The sequence below is a fragment of the Fistularia commersonii genome, chromosome 30 (assembly GCF_037954325.1).
Source record: "Fistularia commersonii isolate RoL2024-O1a breed Wild chromosome 30, RoL_Fcom_v1.0, whole genome shotgun sequence".
NCBI classification, from domain to species: domain Eukaryota; kingdom Metazoa; phylum Chordata; class Actinopteri; order Syngnathiformes; family Fistulariidae; genus Fistularia; species Fistularia commersonii.
In genome coordinates, this window is record NC_141313.1 from 12,309,062 (window position 1) to 12,327,594 (window position 18,533).

Below are 18,533 nucleotides of genomic sequence, written 5' to 3' on the forward strand. Positions count from 1 at the left end.
AATTGTAACTAAAGGAATTGTGGCTGGCGGGAAGGCAAGGCTGCTGGAGAAGAAACAGCACGTCCAATCCAAGGTCCATTTACGCCCGTCTGTCCCCTAAAGACTAAGGCATGCCAGTCATGGAGGCTCAACAGCAGGCGTCTGGAACCCCTGCAGGTCCTACTTCAACCCTGTGAAGGCTCCAGGAGAAGGACGCTGGAGACCTATGGAGGAGGCCTGGGTTTCTCTATCCTTCTGTCCTCACAGAGGAGCTGAAGACTTCTCTCTCCTCCCAGAGGAGCTCGAGACCTTTCTCCATCCTCAAAAAGGAGCTGCAGACCTTTTTTCTGTCCTCCAAGAGACTTTTCTATGTCCTGCAAGATGAGCTGTACTCTTGTCTCTGTCCTCTCAAAGGAGCTCCAGAGTTTTTGCTATCCTCCAAGAGACTTTTTTTCATCACCCAAGAGACCTTTCACATCCTCCCAGAGGAGCTGGAGACTTTTTGCCATCCTCCAAGAGGAGACTTGGACTTTTATCTGTCTTTCATTAGAAACCTAAGACTTTTCCCCGTCTTCTAAAAGGAGCTGCTGACTTTTTGTCTGCCCTCCAAGACATTTCTCCATCCTCCAACAGACTTTACTCTGTCCTTCAAGAGACTTTTCTCTGTCCTCTAAGAGGAACTACAGACTTTTCTCTGACTTCTTAGAGGAGCCTAAGACTTTTCTTTGTCCCCCAAGAGGTGCTGGAGACTTTTCTGTGTCATCTAAGAGAAGCTGGAGACTTTTTCTGTCCTTCAAGAGTCCTTTCTTTGTCCTCCAAGAGGAGCTGGAGAATTTTTCCCATCCTCTTAGAGGAGCAGGAGACTTTCCTCCGTCGTAGGAGAGACCTTTCTCCATCCTGTACTTTTTCCCTGGTGTAAGAGGATCTGGAGTGGAAACTTTTCTTTGTCCATTGTGCTCCTTGAAAACAAGGTCCTTCAGAATCAAGAAAAGCGACATATAAATCATTGACAGCCAGTGAGGAAGGAGGAAGGCGCTGACTGACGTGGCAAGACGGGCTGGTCCAGGTAGAAAGCAGGAGGAGACAGAAGGCATCACGATGGGCTGAGCTTCACCTGCTGTGAAAAGCCGCATCCTCAGCAGAGAGGCAGCATAGAGAGCACCTACCTGCCCAGGACATGTGAGGAGCAAAGTGACAGACACGAAGAGGAACAGGCAGCAGGAAGAAGACTCTTAGGCACGACCTCGATCTCCAGCTGACCCCGTCTAGCTGTCACACAGACCTTCTAGACTGCTCCTCAGCATGGCTGCTTCCAGCAGAGGTGCACTTTTTCTCTGGATGCTCCTGATGCTGGCCAGGATCTCCAGCCAGGCCAGTGAGGAACACGCTCCCAGTGCTGAACACGAGTCTGCAGCAATCTCTGACCCTCACCCTGGAGCCAGCAACGTGTCCCACCCAGACCACGTAAGCTCTGGAGATCACAGCCACAGTGAGGGCGGTCATGGAGGAGGCCCCATCACTACCCTACCAATCGTCACCTGGAAGTGGCACCATGTCTCCACCCCACATCTGGTGGCTGTGTGGATTCTGGTCTGCTGGCTCTGCAAACTTGGTGAGTTCCTCAGGTTCTCGGTAAGATAGACGTCACAGCTCAGCTAGATCACCGTGAAAAATCATTCTGTTGTGATTAGCACTCATTAGAATGTATTAGTTAAATCTGAAGAACTTATCTGATTTTCTTCATCTGGAGTCCATGCGTAATCTTCATGACCAACGTCATTGGTGAGATTTTACAAACTGATAATCATGTGATAATTGATACCCTTAACCCCTCCATGCCATCCGGCATCTGATGGACTGCGGAGAGGCTGACCTCCGTCCAATATCACCTTCCACGCCAGTTAGCACACTGTGTACACACAACACAACCAAGCGGCTCGCAACAGTGCATGTAGGGATGTGCACATGTTTGTGTATGCCGCCCTGACATAAATAGGGGCCTCACAGGAAGGACAGGGAGGGAGGTCCAGTCACATTTGACTAGATTTGACTTTCAGTTCTGTCAGGACATGAAAGCTGGAAAATGTTACAGTGGAGTTTTATGTTCCAGCGCGGGGGGGGGGGGGGGTGATCAATCAATAACTGCAGATCAATCGCTGCCTTCTGTGCGTTCTACTGCACATGACAAACTCATCTCCCAGCAAACTAACCTTAAGCATTACCCCCTGCGCATCAACACAGGGCAACACTATCTGACAATAATATATTTCCTTTGCATCCCTGACCTGCCTGTGTGGAAGTCAAAGGCGGGTGTATGTGTGTGGGGGGAGGGGCGGGGGGGGAGGAATGACCATTAACGTCCCTTCCTGGCAGCTTGAAGGATGTCATTAGTTAATAGGGCCCACTGGTAAAGTTCACACATAGCTGCAATCTAGATTCTCATGGAGATTAAGTTATGGCTCCTTAGGGATCATTAGCAGATGATGTAACACCCGACCCCCCCCCCCCCCAACACCACAGTGACCACACCCCCCATCTGACTTGAGTGCTGAACATTTATTAACTCCTATTCTGCTGTCAAATAAACACCCACTATATCCCCAAACACCTGTGAGAGCTCACCTGTCGCAGCAATGGAGCCATTGTGACCTCCTCAAACTGGACTGGACGGTTTGTCTGTGTGTGTGTGTGTGTGTGTGTGTGTGTGTGTGTCTGTCTGTCTGTCTGTCTGTCTGTCTGTGTCTGTGTCTGTGTCTGTGTCTGTGTCTGTGTCTGTGTCTGTGTCTGTGTCTGTGTCTGTGTCTGTGTCCGTGTCCGTGTCCGTGTCCGTGTCCGTGTCCGTGTCCGTGTCCGTGTCCGTGTCCGTGTCCGTGTCCGTGTCCGTGTCTGTGTCTGTGTCTGTGTCTGTGTCTGCGTCTGTGTGTGTGTGTGTGTGTGTGTGTGTGTCTGCATGTAAGCAAAATTTCCTCAGATCTCAAGTAATGAGGACCAACTTTTGTGTGCTCGATATTAGAAAAAGGGCTTCGATGGGAATGATTTCTCCATCTCCCCCAGCTCCTCCATCCTAGCAAGCTCTTCCAACTCCTCCTCCTCCTACCGCTCCTCCACCTCATCCTGCTCCTCCACCTCCACTAGCATCCCCACTGATTCCACCCTCTCCACCTCATCCACCTCCCCCAGCTCCTCCACCTCATACGCCTCTCCCCTTCCTCCACCTCCCAAGGTCCTCCCCCACCTCCTCTGCCTCACCCAGCTCCCCCACCTTCTCCAGGTCCTACACCTCACCAAGCTCCTCCACCTTCTCCAGCTCACCACATTCTCCAGCTCACCACCTCCTCCCCTTCGTCCACCTCCCAAGGTCCTCCACTACGTCCTCCACCTCCCCCAGCTCCTCCACTTCCTCCACCTCCTCTACATCCACAGAAGGTCTGAGAGTGTTCCACACCAGGGTGCACACCTGTGAGACAATCATGAAGTCAGGATGTCATACAAACAGGAATTGAGACAGTCTGGATGTCAGACGGACAGGAAGTGAGACAGTCAGGAAGTCAGACAGACAGGAAGTGACACAGTCAGGATGTCGGACAGACAGGAAGTGAAACAGATGTGTGTATGAACGCAGCTGGACAGCTTCCCGCTCAGGTGTCAAACTCCACCTGCGTGAGACCTCAATCAATCTTTAAGAGAAAACCTCAGTAGTTTTCAGCAGCTGGAAGTTTTTAACTGAAATTGAGCAACCTTCCTCGTTAATCATTAGAGGACAGGATGCACACATACACACACATGAATTTAGTTCTTGTGTTACAGTGGAAAAACAAACCAAAGATGGGGAGGTCAGGTGTGACTGAATAACCTGGAGATTTTCCTCGGACATCCGTTACACCTTCTCTGACGCCAGCATGAACACAGTTGCATAAAACTGGGATCCCAAGCTAGAGGGTGGAGACACGGCAGCTCAGGCGTGTACACCTTTGTAAGAAAGATGGCAGACGTGACTGGTCTTGCCTGAGACTCCGGCCCCTCCTCATCTGGATCTGTTTTTAAGTGACCCATCCATTCGCCACTCAGTGTGTTACTGCGCTGCGATGCCACAATGCATTGACGTGCGCCTCTGGCTCCTGGGGTCCCTGCTGCTGGTTTGCTTGGGGGCCATGGGGACCAGGGGGAGTGTCACGCCGCCGCACTGCAACTCAGACCATTCCACGTCCAATCAGAGTGGAGATGGGATCCCCATTGTCACCTTCAAGTGGCACCACGTGGGCGCCCCCTATTTCATTGCCCTGTGGATACTGGTGGCCTTCCTGGCTAAACTGGGTACGTAAGAGCCCATCGAGCAATTGATAACTGACCGGGGGGTTATTAGAAATGACCAGTACAGCAGAGGAGCCTTCTGGATTGCACTAAGGGAAAAGCTGGAGCTGGAGGTTCCTCCAACGTGACCTTCTCGTGGTCCTGCTGCTTCCACCCCCATCCCACCTGACACCAGGGGCTGAATCAACATTGGGAAACGGCCCGATGGCTCAGAAGGTTTGATCATTAAGCTGTTCCGTCAAGGACCTTCAGCCAAACGTCCGCTGTCTGCTGGAGGAGATGAGCTGTACGCACATGGCTATGCACGGCCATGCACGGTTAATGATATGCCAAAGACCAGAGTGACACGATTATGCAGTTGATCATTGGCTAATCCGCTGGATCCAGGCTGAGGTGAAGGGATCAAATACATCTTGAAGGTTTTTTTTCTTCTCAATTTCCACAGTGATCGAGGCCAACCACCATGTGACCAACGTCATCCCCGAGAGCGCTCTACTCATCTGCTTCGGCTTCATCCTGGGTGGCATGATCTGGGGTGCAGACAAAGTGCAGACCTTTAAGCTGACGCCCACCGTCTTCTTCTTCTACCTATTGCCTCAAATCATCCTTGATGCCGGATACTTCATGCCCAACAAGCTGTTCTTCAGCAACTTGGGGACCATCTTGGTCTATGCCATCATTGGAACCTGCTGGAATGCCGCCAGTGTGGGTCTGTCGCTGTGGGGGTGTCATATGGGAGGAGCCATGGGTGAGCGTGATTTCAGGTGTAGCTCCATCAAACCCTCAGGGTGCGATCCTAGTTGAAAGTCCTGGTGACTCCAACCGGAGTTAATTACAGCTTAACACCCTAAAGGTGATACCTTAAGAGTCCACTCATGCTAATGAAAGAAGATGACTGTGTAGGTTCCATGAGTGATGTTCGGGTCCACGAGTGAAACAGAGTTTGGGACCAGGGACGATGAAACTTTCATCAGACCTTCCTTCCTGCTAATGTCAACTTTCGCTTTCTAACCCCTGCCTGGCGTCACAGGTGACGTGGAAATCGGGCTGCTGCAGTATCTCCTGTTTGGCAGCCTGATAGCTGCTGTGGACCCCGTGGCTGTCCTGGCCGTATTTGAGCAGGTCCACGTCAACGAGGTCCTCTTCATCCTGGTGTTCGGCGAATCCCTGCTCAACGATGGCGTGACAGTGGTGAGTAGAATGCAGAGTCAGGTCGTGCCGCCGCTGCCACTCCCGGTTCTTGCTCATGACGTGAAGCTTCGCAGATGTGAAGCTTCGCAGAAGTCATCACTGGGTAAACATTGAGGAGGACGTGAAGTTTTCAAAGAGCCATGTTGAGGACACACCTGTCACCTGACCTTTACACTCGGCTCCTCGTTGAACAACGCGTACTGTTTACATCCTAGAAATCAAAGGAGAAGAAAAGACCTGAGCTTTACTTTTCCACACCTTCTCCAGCACCTTGTGTGTGGTGGTCCTTATCATTCCACCAGGTTAATATGTTCTCTGGATCTATTCATCCCCGTGGTTGATTTCCATGTCTGGGCAGTTCTGATCTCAGATGTCCTCAAACAAAGCACTCAGACAGTAGATCTGATAGCTCAAGATCCAGTGGTCGTGGTCATTATGAGGCTGAAAATACCATAGAGCCGCAACTTCACAACATCGATCATTTATCTTATTTTTTCTCCAGGTGCTTTTCAATGTGTTTGATGCCTTTGTTTCTCTGGGAGGATCTCAGATTGACGCCGTGGAGATAATCAAGGGAATCGGTAATGAGCCCACTACTGACATCTGATAATCCCTGAGACCTCGAGACCTTTGACCCCCAGGGCCGAAGGTCTTTGTAACCACATACACACATGCATTGAGCTCCACAGAAGGTTGGTAGATGTCAACAAGCAACTCCTCCCTCTCGGCTCTCCAGTTTCCTTCTTCGTGGTGGCCTTCGGCGGCTCACTCCTTGGCCTGGTGTTCGGGTTGCTGCTCTCTCTCCTGACCAGGTGCACGAAGAATATCCAGATCATTGAGGCGGGCTTCATCTTCGTGCTGGGGTACCTGTCCTACCTGACTGCTGAGATGCTCTCTCTGTCCGCCATCCTCTCGTGAGTCCTTTCTCTTGCAGCCTTGTCACTGTTCATCCCCCCTGCGTTTGACAGTTTTCATCCAGATGTTTCTCCGGGTGTCTGCAGGATTGTCTTCTGCGGCATCGCCTGTCAGAAGTACATCAACGCCAACATGGACGAGAAGTCCGTCACCACGGTCAGATACGCCATGAAGGTTTTTGCCAATGGATCAGAAACTATCATCTTCGTGTTCCTCGGCATCTCAGCCATTGACAAGGAAATCTGGGTGTGGAACACAGGCTTCATCCTCCTCACGCTCCTCTTCATCTTCGTGTACCGATTCATCGGTGAGGTCTTTTCTTCATCAGCAATGCTGGAGGCTCTACGGGGAAAGTGTGAGAACATTGTGTCTGTGTGTGAAACAGGTGTCTTCTTCCTCACCTGGATCATGAACAAGTTCCGTCTTGTTCCCTTGGAGGTAATAGACCAGGTGATAATGAGCTACGGAGGCCTGCGGGGGGCAGTCGCCTACGGCCTTGCGGTTATGTTGGATGAGCACAAGATAAAGGAGAAGAATCTGATGATTTCCACCACCCTGATCGTGGTGTATTTCACTGTCATCCTCCAGGTAACATCTGCAGTACCTCAAACTCCCCAATGTTACGTTGCACTAGGATAAAGCAGGACCACAGACGCCAATCTTCTCACCCCGAGTTAGTGTAGATCAATGACAGGTCGCCTCAGGTAGCCTCAGCTACCAGGGGCCATCATAAGTACTGAATACATATTTCCAACACCAAAAGCGTCATTAAAGAAAGGTTCTGTAGTCTATCAAGTGATGAAGATGATGCTGAGGTTATGGCACCGTGCTGATCCTCCTCATCCTCCACTGCATTCAGAGAAGGTCCTTTCCCAAGTACTTGCTTCAGCTGGAGTTCATTGTCAAGTCTTTTACTGGGGAGCTAACTGTGGCTTTGGTCGTAGGGCGTGACGATGAAACCTCTCGTAACCTGGCTGAAGGTCAGGAGAGCTGCCATGACGGAGCTCTCACTGATAGAAAAAGTCCAGAATAAGGTAAAGATGGTTTTCCTCTTCAAGACGTGAAGGGACATTACTGGGCCTGGGTTTGATCCCGTCTATCTGCTCCTCAGGTGTTTGACCACCTGCTCATTGCCATAGAAGACATTTCTGGACAAATAGGACACAACTACATGAGGGACAAGTAAGTGAAGACACCTCTTCTGACACAAAGATGTGTTTGTGTATTGGGCTACGTCAGGCCGTACTGATCTGCTCTCTTGCTGTGAAGGTGGAATAATTTTGAGGAGGGGTGGATGTCAAGGGTCTTGATGAAACCGTCAGCAAGGAAGAACCGCGACCGCCTCTTCACCGTCTTCCACAAGCTGAATCTGCAGGACGCCATGGCATATGTGGCCGAGGTGCGCATGTGGAATTGCCAAGTTGTTGTTTTTTGATAGAAGTGCAGATAAGCTGGTGTAATGAGCCCTTCTGCCCCGCAGGGAGAACGTCGAGGCTCACTGGAGTTCATCAGACATGAATCAGCGTTTGTTGACTTCAAGAAAAAGCTTGGCGACAATTTCTCAGATGCCATGCCGGACATTATGGCCAACATGTCAGAGGATCACGAGGCGAGGTAAGGCAGCCCTCTTAGATCATATAACCAGAGAAGTACAACTTGAGGACACCACATTACAGGGGTTTAGGGGTAGGAGAGGGTGTTTACAACACTGCTCCCTGGTGGCCACGTGGACCAACCTGAAGGTTGCCTCTGCAGGAGAGACATGGTGCCTTCAGTGAGCCTGGAAATGCACGAGCAGACCATCCAGGGCATGAGGGACACTGAGGGCCTCAACAGCCACCACCTGCTGCAGCAGCACCTCTACAAGGGCAGGAAACAGGTCAGCGGTGTCAGCCTTGTGCCCGCTGACGCAAAACCTCTCATCGCTAATCCCATGATCTCCTGATCCAGCATCGACACAGGTACAGCCGCAGCCACTTTGAGGTCAACAAGGATGAAAACGAGGTGCAGGAGATCTTCCAGAGGACCATGAGAAGCCGGTTGGAGTCCTTCAAGTCTGCAAAGATGGGAGTCGCTCCGCACAAAACCATAACAAAGCACCCAAAGAAAGATCTGCAGCAGAAGGTTGAGCCTCCTATCATGAGCACGGTCTTAAGGACCTTTGTAGTTACCGCTTTATAACCCACAGTATAATTAATTGAGTAGTAGACGTCACTTATCTAACAGAATGGTATGACACGATGCAGGTTCAGGTCTGATCCAGAGCTGGTCTATCTTGAGTCCAGAGTGTTGTAACTAGGTTTGACCTCCACAGGTGCAGAACGGCAAGGCCACCCTGAGCAGCCAGTCCGGGGATGAAGGTCAGTTACCCATTTCAGATGCAAGAAGTTCCAACCTGACAGTTACTCCTGCGTCACCCTGGTACTAAACCCAGCCCTTATATCAGATTTTCAGTTCTCCGAAGGGGACAGCGCCTCTGGGTATGAGTCCACCAGCTCCTTCCCCATGAGGGTGGTCTATAGAGCTGGAGGTAAGCTCTTGTCTGCTCCCTCTTCCCCCTTCCCCTCTCAGCTTCCTAAACCCTCCCCTCTGCTCCTTCCCTAAGATGGGATTGAGAATCCAGCCTTCATGCCCGAGTTGGACTACACTTCCTCAGTGCAGATCCCACCCTGGCTGGCTGAGGCTGAGCTGGATGCCACCACCGTAGCGCCATCTCAGCGAGCGCAGCTTGTGCTCCCCTGGACGCCCGGCAACCTGCGGCGCTTGGCCCCACTTCGCACCAGCAACCGCTCTACAGACTCCTTCGTGGTTGCCGACACGCCGGCTGCATCGCGGAGGGAGGAACAGGAGCTGGCGCCTCCACCCACTCCTCCGCCACCACCGCCTGGTGCAGGCAGCTACATGTGACCTCCATACTCCAAGGGCAGACTGGCACCCAAGTTCTGATAGGAGACTGCCTGGTCTGGAGAAGCTTCTTGGGTTGTGATGTCCGTAACAGAGGAGAGGCTCCTCCCCTCTGGTCCACCGGATCCAGGATGAAGATCTTTGAACAGACTTCCAATCACCTTCTTCTTCCTCTTCTGTGAATAAAGTTGATTCTCAGTGTGTGTTTTTGAGGAGGGATGTCGGCCTTGACAGACTGAAGATGCCTCCACGACACTCAGCCTTCTGAGATGTCCACCGGTGTGGAGCTGCTGCCTCTCAAAGGAAGCTCAGTGTGGTGTTTGACTGACGCTGATAACTCCGTCTGTCAGTGAACAGGATTAAACCAGGGTCTGGACCATAGGGTTCATGCTGACAGGTTCATCATGAAAGGTCACCTGCCTGATACGTATGAAACCTGAGCAGCTGAGGGTGAGAGATGTTTATTTAATGGCATGAAGTTAAGAGTCACTGAAATAAATAAAACCTGATTAAAACTCCGTTCTAACAAAGATGACGGGCATGTTTTCTATGAAAAGTGAAGTTGTCCATCTCCAGGGATCATCCATGCAGCAGAGAGCTATGGATATCTCATCATAGATCATCCATCTCCAGTGTCTCCAAGTTTTTCGTCATATAGTCCAGTATCACCTTCTCGTTTCCAGGATCTTTGAGGTAGAAGTGATTCCCATCCAGCATCCTGACAGTGAAGTCCCCCGAGGTCATGTCCTTCCAAGCTGTCAATCAAAAAACAGGTTAATGATGTAATTAAAGAAGAGCGCCCCCCCACCTGCCACTCACTGCCCTCATGTAGACCCTTCAAACCCACTGGGCTGGACGAAGATCTACAAGACTGCCTTTATTCACAACAAGAACCACCTGATGGACATGACAGAAAAGTCGACTGGTACGCTGTTAGATTGGTAGACAGGTAGACTGTAAGACATGTCAGGACTTAACATTTCTCAGATTTCTTTGTGGGTTGTTTCCTGCATGAGAGACAATGTCTAGTACCATCTGAGGCAGAAACACAGTACAGTACTATAAGCCCATTTTCCAAGGAACGTCCTGCATGTTTTTGGACAACAAGTGGGTCTTCAGCTTTGCTTTTAATAATCAACAGAGAGGTCTGCTGATGTCAGCAAGCAAATGTAACGCAGAGTTGGTGGATGAAATAAAGAAGCCTATGGCCAAAGGTCTTTGTGAACCTTGGTGACCCAGAAAGCTGAAACTCTGGGAGAGCAGAGCATCTCCAGGCACATATGACTTCATCAGGTGAGATAGAATAGATGGTGCATTGCCTTTATAGGTGAGGAGCAGCACCTTAAAGTCTGCTCTCAGAGTTGCTGCGTCTGGACAGTTTGCAGGCCTTGGACGCTCTTGCGGGTAAAACAATAATCCAGTCATTTTGTCACAAATGCATGGATTAAGATCTCTGCATCCTTTAATGATGTTTCTATAATGGCAGAGGGTGATTCTGGTGACCTCTTTTTAATATAAAAGTTGAAAAAAAAAATCATCCTATCAAAGGACACACCAAGGTTCATGAGTGACATTGTACAGATGACAGCCTCGCTGATCCAACAATAATCAATTCAGTCTTGTCTGACTTCACAAGCAGAAAATTTGCTGACAACTTACTCTTGAAAGCAGCCAGACAGGTGTCAAGGTTATGTGTGTTCAATCCAGTTGTGTTAAACAGCAAATAAAGCTGCCCCAGAAGAAACAGCCTGTCGCCAACAGTCTTTTTTCAGACGTTGGGCACTGCCCACAAGGTCTGCCCATTTTAAGGGTGAATTACAGTCATTATGCTGTTTGCCATGCCAAACATGGACCATAGAAAGCCATGGAGACAGTTGCTTCAAGAGGTTAGAAAGAAAAATAAATACAATCATGTTAAAGGTAAAAGATATCAGACCATCTCCAAACAGCTAGATATTCCTGTGACTGCAGCTGCAAAGATTATCCAGAAGTTGAAAGTCCAGGGGACTGTAGCCAACCTTCCTGGATGTGGCAACAGGAAGAACATTGATGTCAGGTTGAAGAGATAGATGATATGAATGTTACCGTGGGAGCCCAGAAAGACCTCCAAAGAGGTTAGAGGTAAAGTCCAAGGTTAAGATGCATCAGTGTCCGTAGCTGTTTGTGCCAAAGTGAACTTTGTGGGAGACATACAGACACCACTGTTGAAAGTGGATCGTTAAGAAGAGACTGGAATTTGGCAAAATGCACAGTGACCAGCGACAAATCTCCCAGGAAGGTGTCTTCAGGACAGAGGAGACAGAGCTGGAGTTTTTAGGCAAGTTACCTCAGCTCTGCACTCAGACTCAAACATGAAGCAGAGCAAGAGAAGAAAACCATACCAACTGTGAAACATGGAGGAGGCTCATTGAAGTTCTGGGGCTGCTTTGCTGCAGGTGGATGGTGCAGTTGTTGGAGTGAAGCTGCTGCCCTATGCAGACCAGCAGCTTTGGCTAGATCTGCCAATCCCCAGGTGACTGGCAGCAGACGAGCAGTGCTGTCCTCCTCTCTATCCATTAACCCTGTTCAGATGGAAACTGCTTCACAGGGCCCTTCTGACTGCTCCAAAAGTAGCATGCTACTTCAACAACTGCAGCCTCTGTTCTCCTGCCCTTCCTTACATGCTAATATCTGAAGAATAATTTTCTTTTCCCTTACCACCCCTTGCTGGACTGGTAGTGTACTGCAGTCACTTTCACCGCTATCCTTGTGCCGGTGGCCTGATTTGTATCTTATAACCTCAGGAATAAAGGGCACTGGGTTCTTTAAAGAGAACTGTCTGGAACAAAATTTCTGAGTCCTTGTGGTTGAAGTACATCGGGTATTTGCTCTGAACCATCCAGGCAGGGGGTGATACCTGGGTCCTGCAGGACCTGAGAGGACTCACCTTGTAAGTCATGAGGGGCATCGTCCTTTCCATCCAGACAGGTGACCGGGCACGAGAGGAACGCACTGTCTGGTTTCTCACATCTGCAGGAGAATAAAGTCACTGAAGGTGTTTGTACTGAATCATAGGTTTACAGTCATGGAGACTGGACTAAGGTGTCTGCAAGCCCACAGGTAGTTCTCCATGATGTGCAGGTCGGCCTTCAGGGCAGGAAGGAAAAGCTGCAGCACTTCGGGGTTGGCAAGCAGCTCAGGAGGAGTTCCTCCAGCAGAGGTCAGCCACTGGAGAAAGTCCTCATCTGACAAGTCGCTTCTCCTTGGGGCTTTGAGTCGAATCTCTGACTGGAGACAAATCAAAAGACACAGGGAGTGCACCAGAACTTGTTCTATCACCAGGCTGCATCTGTACAGGTCAGGAGTTCTGTATGCCCTCACGTATGGCGCAGATGCACCGGACAGGAAAACATGAACAGGCTCCAGGTGGTGACGTTTCTTCAGAGCATCTGCAAAGGCGAAGCTGGTGAAGGCACCGAAGCTAATCAAAATAGAAAAGCAATCGTCATTTAAAAAAAACAGTAAGCGAGTGTAAACCCAGCTGCTTCCCTGGGTTTGGATTCCTTCACATTCTCCTACCTGTGTCCAAACAAAGCAAAGGGCCTCTCTCTCAGCGCAGGCAGTAACTGTCCAATGACCTCGTCCACGATCTGCTGCATGTTCTGGAAGAAGGGCTCTTTGGCTCGACTCTCCCGGCCAGGAAGTCTGACAGCAAGCACTGAGGCAGACGGAACTCGGGTTTAGTTTCAGAAAGTTCTCACTCTGTCCATCACATCATCAAATCTAGATTCTCCTCATGGAAAATGAGAACATGCTCTAAACTTGAGGAGATGATCTCTTCAAACCACCACATAAAACAAAGAACAGTGTTTTAGATTAACCTGAGCACAGAGCATCACAGGAGTTCATCTGACCTTATTTTCCCTCTCAGTTTTGGGCTCTGAGATGTCTTGTGTCGAGATTCCACACTCCACACCTCATCACTGTCTCACAGCTTAAAGACATGTCCCAGACCAGTGTAACAACTTCTCTGCAACTCCAGTCTTCCTCATACTGAGACAGAGTTCCTCTCTCGCCACCCTGTTGTATGCTTTTTGTTGATCTACAAAGGCACAATCCGGCTCCCTTTGACCTTCTTTATCAACATTCTTAGAGCAAATACTGCATCTGTAGTGGTTTTTGAAAGCAAATACTGCATCTATTGTACTCCTGCAAAGCAAATACTGAGTCTGTGGTGCTCTTTCAAAGCAAATTTAGAATCTGTTGTACTCCTTCAAAGCTAATACTGCATCTGTTGTACTCTCTAGGCATGGAACCATACTGTTTCTCACAAATGCTGACTTCTCCACTCAGTCCAATTTCCAAGACCCATTCCCATAACTTTATTGTATGACTCGTCAACTTTATTCCTCTATAGCAGGGGTGGGCAATTCATTTTTACAAGGGGCCATATGAGAAACCTGAATGGTGTTAGAGGGCCAAACCAATGATAACTTAAACTTATTTCTACTCGATATTAATTATGTCCCATTGCAAAGGGCAGTAAATTATATATTCTGATAAGCAGCTTCTGCTTATCAGAATAATAAAATAATAAAGAATACAAACTAAATCAATCATTACATCAGTGTTCTCAGAAGGTCTAACATGTCGACCTTCAAAAACACGACAACCTGTACTGTTCTTCATCCTCTTCAGTGCCCTCCTCACTTCACCTTTATTAATCTACTACATTGTGGTCTACAATTGTTATCCCTTCTACCCCTTCTCCCTCGTTCATCAGCTCTTCAAAGTATTCTTTCCATCTTCCCATCACTCATCTGGCATCTGTCACTACATTTCCCTCACTATCCTTTCCCTCTCTCTGTTTTGCCAACCCGTATAAATCATTATCTCCGATGCAACCTCAGGGCGGCACTGGCCCGTGTCTCTCCAAGCTTCCCTTGGGGGGCACAGAGTGCACAGTGTCTCCCTGTGCCGGTCCCAAGCCCTGATAAATGCAGAGGGTTGCGTCAGGAAGGGCATCCGGCGTAAAACTTTTGCCAAAACCAAACATGCGAGTCAACCATAACCATATCATACCGGATCGGTCGTGGACCGGGTTAACAACGACCGCCATTGGTACTGATGACCTACAGGGTACTAATGGAAATTGGGGCACTGTGGGTCACAGAACAAGAACAAGAAGAAGAGGAGGAGTGCGTGTTCAGAAGCAGAGAAAGAGGAGGAAAGGAAAGAGTCTGGGACTGAGAGTATGGATTTTGAATATCGGGACTCTGACAGGAAAAAGAAGAGAGTTGGTTGACATGATGCAGAGAAGGAAGGTGGATATACTGTGTGTCCAGCAGACCAGGTGGAAAGGAAGTAAGGCTAGAAGCTTAGGAGCAGGTTTTGTACTAAGTTGTACTATTATGGTACTGACAAGAAGAGAAATGGAGTAGGAGTTATCTTGAAGGAGGAGTTTGTTGGGAATGTCTTGGAGGTGAAAAGAAAGTCAAATGGACTTATGAGTCTGAAACTGAAAATTGGAGGTGTGACGCTCAATGTTGTAAGTGGCTATGCCCCGCAGGTGGGGTGTGAATTTGAAAAGAAGGAGAAGTTCTGGAATGAGTTAGATGAAGTGATACAGAGTATTCCCAGAAATGAGAGAGTGGTAATTGGTGCAGACTTCAATGGACATGTTGGTGAAGGCAACAGAGGGGGTGAAGAAGTGATGGTGGTAGATTTTGCAAAAAGGATGGAAATGGGAGTAGTGAACACCTTTTTCCAGAAAAAACAGGAACATAGGGTAACTTATAAGAGCGGAGGTAGGAGCAGGCAGGTAGACTACATCTTGTATAGATGAGGTAACCTGAAAGAGATCAGTGACTGCAAAGTAGTTGTAGGTGAGAGTGTAGCTAGACAGCATAGGATGGTGGTTTGTAGGATGACTCTGGTGACAAGGGAGATGAAGAGGACAAAGGCAGAGCAGAGGACAAAGTGGTAGAAGCTGAAAAGGGAGTGTTGCATGGTTTTCAGGGACAAGTTGAGAAAGGGTCTGGGTGGTCAGGGTGAGCTCCCACATGATTGGACAACAACAGCTAGTGTTATTAGGGAGACAGATAGAAGAGTTCTTGGTGTGTCATCTGGAGGGAAAGTAGATAAAGAGACTTGGTGGTGGAATGAGGGAGTGCAGGAGTATATACAGAGAAAGCGGCAGCACAAAAGACTGACTAGAACAGACAGGAGTACAGGGAGATACAGTGTAAGGTAAGGATAGAAGTAGCAACGGCAAAACAAAGGGCATACGATGACCTGTATGCTCAGTTGGATAGTAAGGAGGGTGAGAATGATCTATACAGGTTGACGAAACAGAGAGATAAAGATGGAAAGGATGTACAACGGGTCCGGGTGATTAAGGACAGAGAGGGAAACGTATTGACAGATGCTAGAAGAGTGATGGTAAGATAGAAAGAGTACTTTGAAGAGCTGATGAATGTGGAACTATTGTAGACCATAAAGTAGCACAAATTAGTAAAAGTGAAGTGAGGAAGGCATTGAAGAGGGTGAAGAGTAGAAAAGCAGTTAGTCCTGATGGTACACCTGTGGAGGTATGGAAGTGTCTAGGAGAGGCAGTGTTAGATTTACTGACTAGATTATTCAATAGGATCTTAGAGAGTGAGAAGATGCCTGAAGAATGGAGACAAAGTGTGATGGTGCCTATTAGAACAAAGGGGATGTGCAGAATTGTGGCAACTATAGAGGGATAAAGTTGATGAGCTATACAATGAAGTTATGGGAAAGAGTAGTGGAAACTAAACTGAGAGCAGAAGTCAGCATTTGTGAACAGCAGTATGGCTTCATGCCTAGGAAGAGTACTACAGATGCAGTATTTGCATTGAGAATGCTAATAGAGAAGTACATAGAAGGCCAGAGGGAGCTGCATTGTGTTTTTGTAGACCTAGAAAAAGCAAGGTGCCAAGAGAGGAGCTCTGGTATTGTGTGAGGAAGTCTTGAGTGGCAGAGAAGTATGTTAGACTGGTGCAGGACATGTATGCTAGCTGTGAGACACTGGTACGATGTGCTGTAGGGGTAACAGAGAAGTTCAAGGTGGAGGTGGGACTCCATCAGGGATCAGCTCTGAGCCCCTTCTTGTTCGCAATGGTGATGGATAGGCTGCCAGATGAGGTTAGACAGGAATCCCCATGGACCATGATGTTTGCGGATGACATTGTGATCTGTAGTGAGAGCAGACAACAGGTAGAGGAAAATCTAGAGAGGTGGAGGTATGCTCTGGAAAGGAGAGGAATGAAAGTTAGTCGCAGCAAGACAGAATATATGTGTGTGAATGAGGGGAACTCGGGTGGAACGGTGAGGCTACAGGGAGTGGAGATCAAGAAGCTGGAGGATTTCAGGTACTTAGGGTCAACAGTCCAGAGCAACGGAGAGTGCAGAAAACAGGTGAAGAGACGGGTCCAAGCAGGTTGGAATGGGTGGAGAAAAGTGTCAGGGGTTCTATGTGATAGAAGACTTTCAGCCAGAATAAAAGGAAAGGTGTACAAGACAGTGGTGAGACCAGCGATGATGTATGGACTGGAAACTGTTACAATGACCAAAAGACAGCAGGCAGAACTAGAGGTCACATATGTCACGTCCTAATGTCATGTCATTCCACTCTCATCCTGTTTAGTCCTTTTAATTGTCTCTTCTATTTATATTCATATTTATTGATCTTGTTATTGTTGCACTGCTGTGACAAACAAATTTCCCCAATGGGGATCAAATAAGTATTATCTTATCTTGTCCATCACAAATCCTCCATGCAGGTCCAGCAGGCCTCCAGATCCCCTGGTATGTTGGGGGGAGAAGAGGATCTTCAGGCATGGAAAAGACATTTCCGAGATATGCCCGAGTGTCATTTGTTGCTTATTTACTCATACTTATAAGCTGGTATATAACCAGATTTGTGCCAACATAATGACAAATAATATGGTTACACAAATTTTGCGAGTTAGTGTCTAAGTTTGTAGCAGTAGTTTTCTTCACTTGCTAGCATAGATGGCAGGCTAAATGTTACATTCACTTTGGGAAAGAATGGAGTGATGAGCAGGTGACACCAGGTCAAGGGAAGAAGACTGGACATTAGAAAGGACCTGCATCCGGTGATGCTAAGAAGTATTGCAGCAAGAAAAAAAATATATAAAATTGGTGCATATGCACCAATTTCATTCGTTTTTTTTTTACAATCCCATAATATTATGGGATTGTATTTTTTGGGAATGTATTCGTTTTACAATTCCATAATATTATGGGATTGCAGCTCTAAATGCCTTTCAGGAGGATTAAACAGAATCTCCATGTCTGATCCATCTATCACCTTCTCCTGGGTTAACTGAACTGTTAATGATCTGATCCAGGCCCAGGCGACCAGAGAGATCCACCTTTAGGTCTTACCTTCGATAGAGGAGTTGAGGACGTTTCCCCAGCGTGCAAAGTGTATGGAGCCCCCCCCAGCCCAGGGGAAGCACACCAGCCGGGCCGCAGCATCCGGCCTCGGCTTGAAGCAGTTGATCACCTTCTCCATCTGTACTCAGGAGAAAAATCCAGGACAGGAATCCGTGCCAGACCGTTCTTGCCGCTGTGGCAGAAGTCGAAGCGTCACCGTGGACCTGAAACACACTTCTGTGTGTGTGTGTGTGTGTGTGTGTGTGTGTGTGTGTGTGTGTGTCAATGATAAGATCCTCACGCGTCCTGTTTTTATTCTTCTATGGTCGCTGTCATCTCGATGCTATGCACCGTGGAGACATCTACAGCGTGGACGGTGCAGCTACACACGGGGAAGAACCCACCGGAGATACAAGGGGGGATTCATTTGGGGCTCACAGTACTTCATATCACCGACCTGACAACGAGGTACACTTAAGATTTCGAAGAAAAGCTAGATCAGCGGTAAACGTCGAACGTTTACACATGACGTATCGCAGGGGGGGGGGGGGGGTCCTCGGACGTGACGCCACTTCTCCAGTTTCCGCTTCCTGACGGATTCCCCTCGGTGGAGGAGGAGCGAGGCGGCCGCTGCTCTATCAAGTCGGTCGTATTTAGATGAGACGATTACAAAAATCGTTGAGAGGCGTAGCCCAGACAAGGGTCTGAAATCCTCATTTATCCTACACAGCTTTCCTTATTCTTTTGTAAACAATTTTCAAAATTGTATTGAACCAATTGAATTATTATAACTAAACTGTGTCATTAAAGTACATAAATGATGAACACTT

The 18,533-nt window shown here is 48.4% G+C and overlaps 2 protein-coding genes across 5 annotated transcripts; one reads left to right on the forward strand and one right to left on the reverse strand.

The window, feature by feature from the left end:
• Positions 1–997: 997 nt before the first annotated feature.
• Positions 998–9,830, forward strand: slc9a3.1 (solute carrier family 9 member A3, tandem duplicate 1). The gene is made up of 16 exons (XM_086177661.1): positions 998–1,591; positions 4,736–5,038; positions 5,321–5,481; positions 5,984–6,062; positions 6,218–6,395; positions 6,483–6,703; positions 6,782–6,984; positions 7,341–7,430; positions 7,508–7,578; positions 7,666–7,795; positions 7,877–8,010; positions 8,152–8,275; positions 8,347–8,520; positions 8,711–8,756; positions 8,843–8,926; positions 9,002–9,830. The coding sequence occupies exons 1-16, from the start codon at positions 1,282–1,284 to the stop codon at positions 9,301–9,303; spliced, it is 2,610 nt and encodes an 869-aa protein (XP_086033787.1). The 5' UTR covers positions 998–1,281; the 3' UTR covers positions 9,304–9,830.
• Positions 9,746–18,104, reverse strand: olah (oleoyl-ACP hydrolase). Of its 4 annotated transcripts, none has more exons than XM_086177663.1 (6): positions 18,005–18,104; positions 17,713–17,896; positions 12,859–12,997; positions 12,398–12,760; positions 12,227–12,309; positions 9,746–10,055 (listed from the first exon to the last, which is right to left on the reverse strand). In XM_086177663.1, the coding sequence occupies exons 2-6, from the start codon at positions 17,840–17,842 to the stop codon at positions 9,913–9,915; spliced, it is 858 nt and encodes a 285-aa protein (XP_086033789.1). In that variant the 5' UTR covers positions 17,843–17,896; positions 18,005–18,104; the 3' UTR covers positions 9,746–9,912. The 4 variants fall into 4 exon arrangements, with proteins under 4 accessions (XP_086033789.1, XP_086033790.1, XP_086033788.1 ...); XM_086177664.1 differs by lacking the exon at positions 18,005–18,104 and having other exon boundaries at positions 12,398–12,567; positions 12,661–12,760; positions 17,713–17,976; XM_086177662.1 differs by lacking the exon at positions 18,005–18,104 and having other exon boundaries at positions 17,713–17,976.
• Between the last annotated feature and the right edge of the window lie 429 nt (positions 18,105–18,533).

Bases quoted from the DNA above. Each gene is read 5' to 3' on its own strand.
- slc9a3.1 (XM_086177661.1), top strand. From the start codon at position 1,282: ATGGCTGCTTCCAGCAGAGGTGCACTTTTTCTCTGGATGCTCCTGATG. The intron at 7,431-7,507 runs GTAAAGATGGTT...TCTGCTCCTCAG, and splicing joins TAGAAAAAGTCCAGAATAAG to GTGTTTGACCACCTGCTCAT. The intron at 7,796-7,876 runs GTGCGCATGTGG...TCTGCCCCGCAG, and splicing joins CCATGGCATATGTGGCCGAG to GGAGAACGTCGAGGCTCACT.
- olah (XM_086177663.1), bottom strand. From the start codon at position 17,842: ATGGAGAAGGTGATCAACTGCTTCAAGCCGAGGCCGGATGCTGCGGCC. The intron at 12,310-12,397 runs GTGGGCTTGCAG...ATTCTCCTGCAG, and splicing joins CACATCATGGAGAACTACCT to ATGTGAGAAACCAGACAGTG. The intron at 10,056-12,226 runs GTGAGTCCTCTC...TTTGATTGACAG, and splicing joins TGCCCCTCATGACTTACAAG to CTTGGAAGGACATGACCTCG.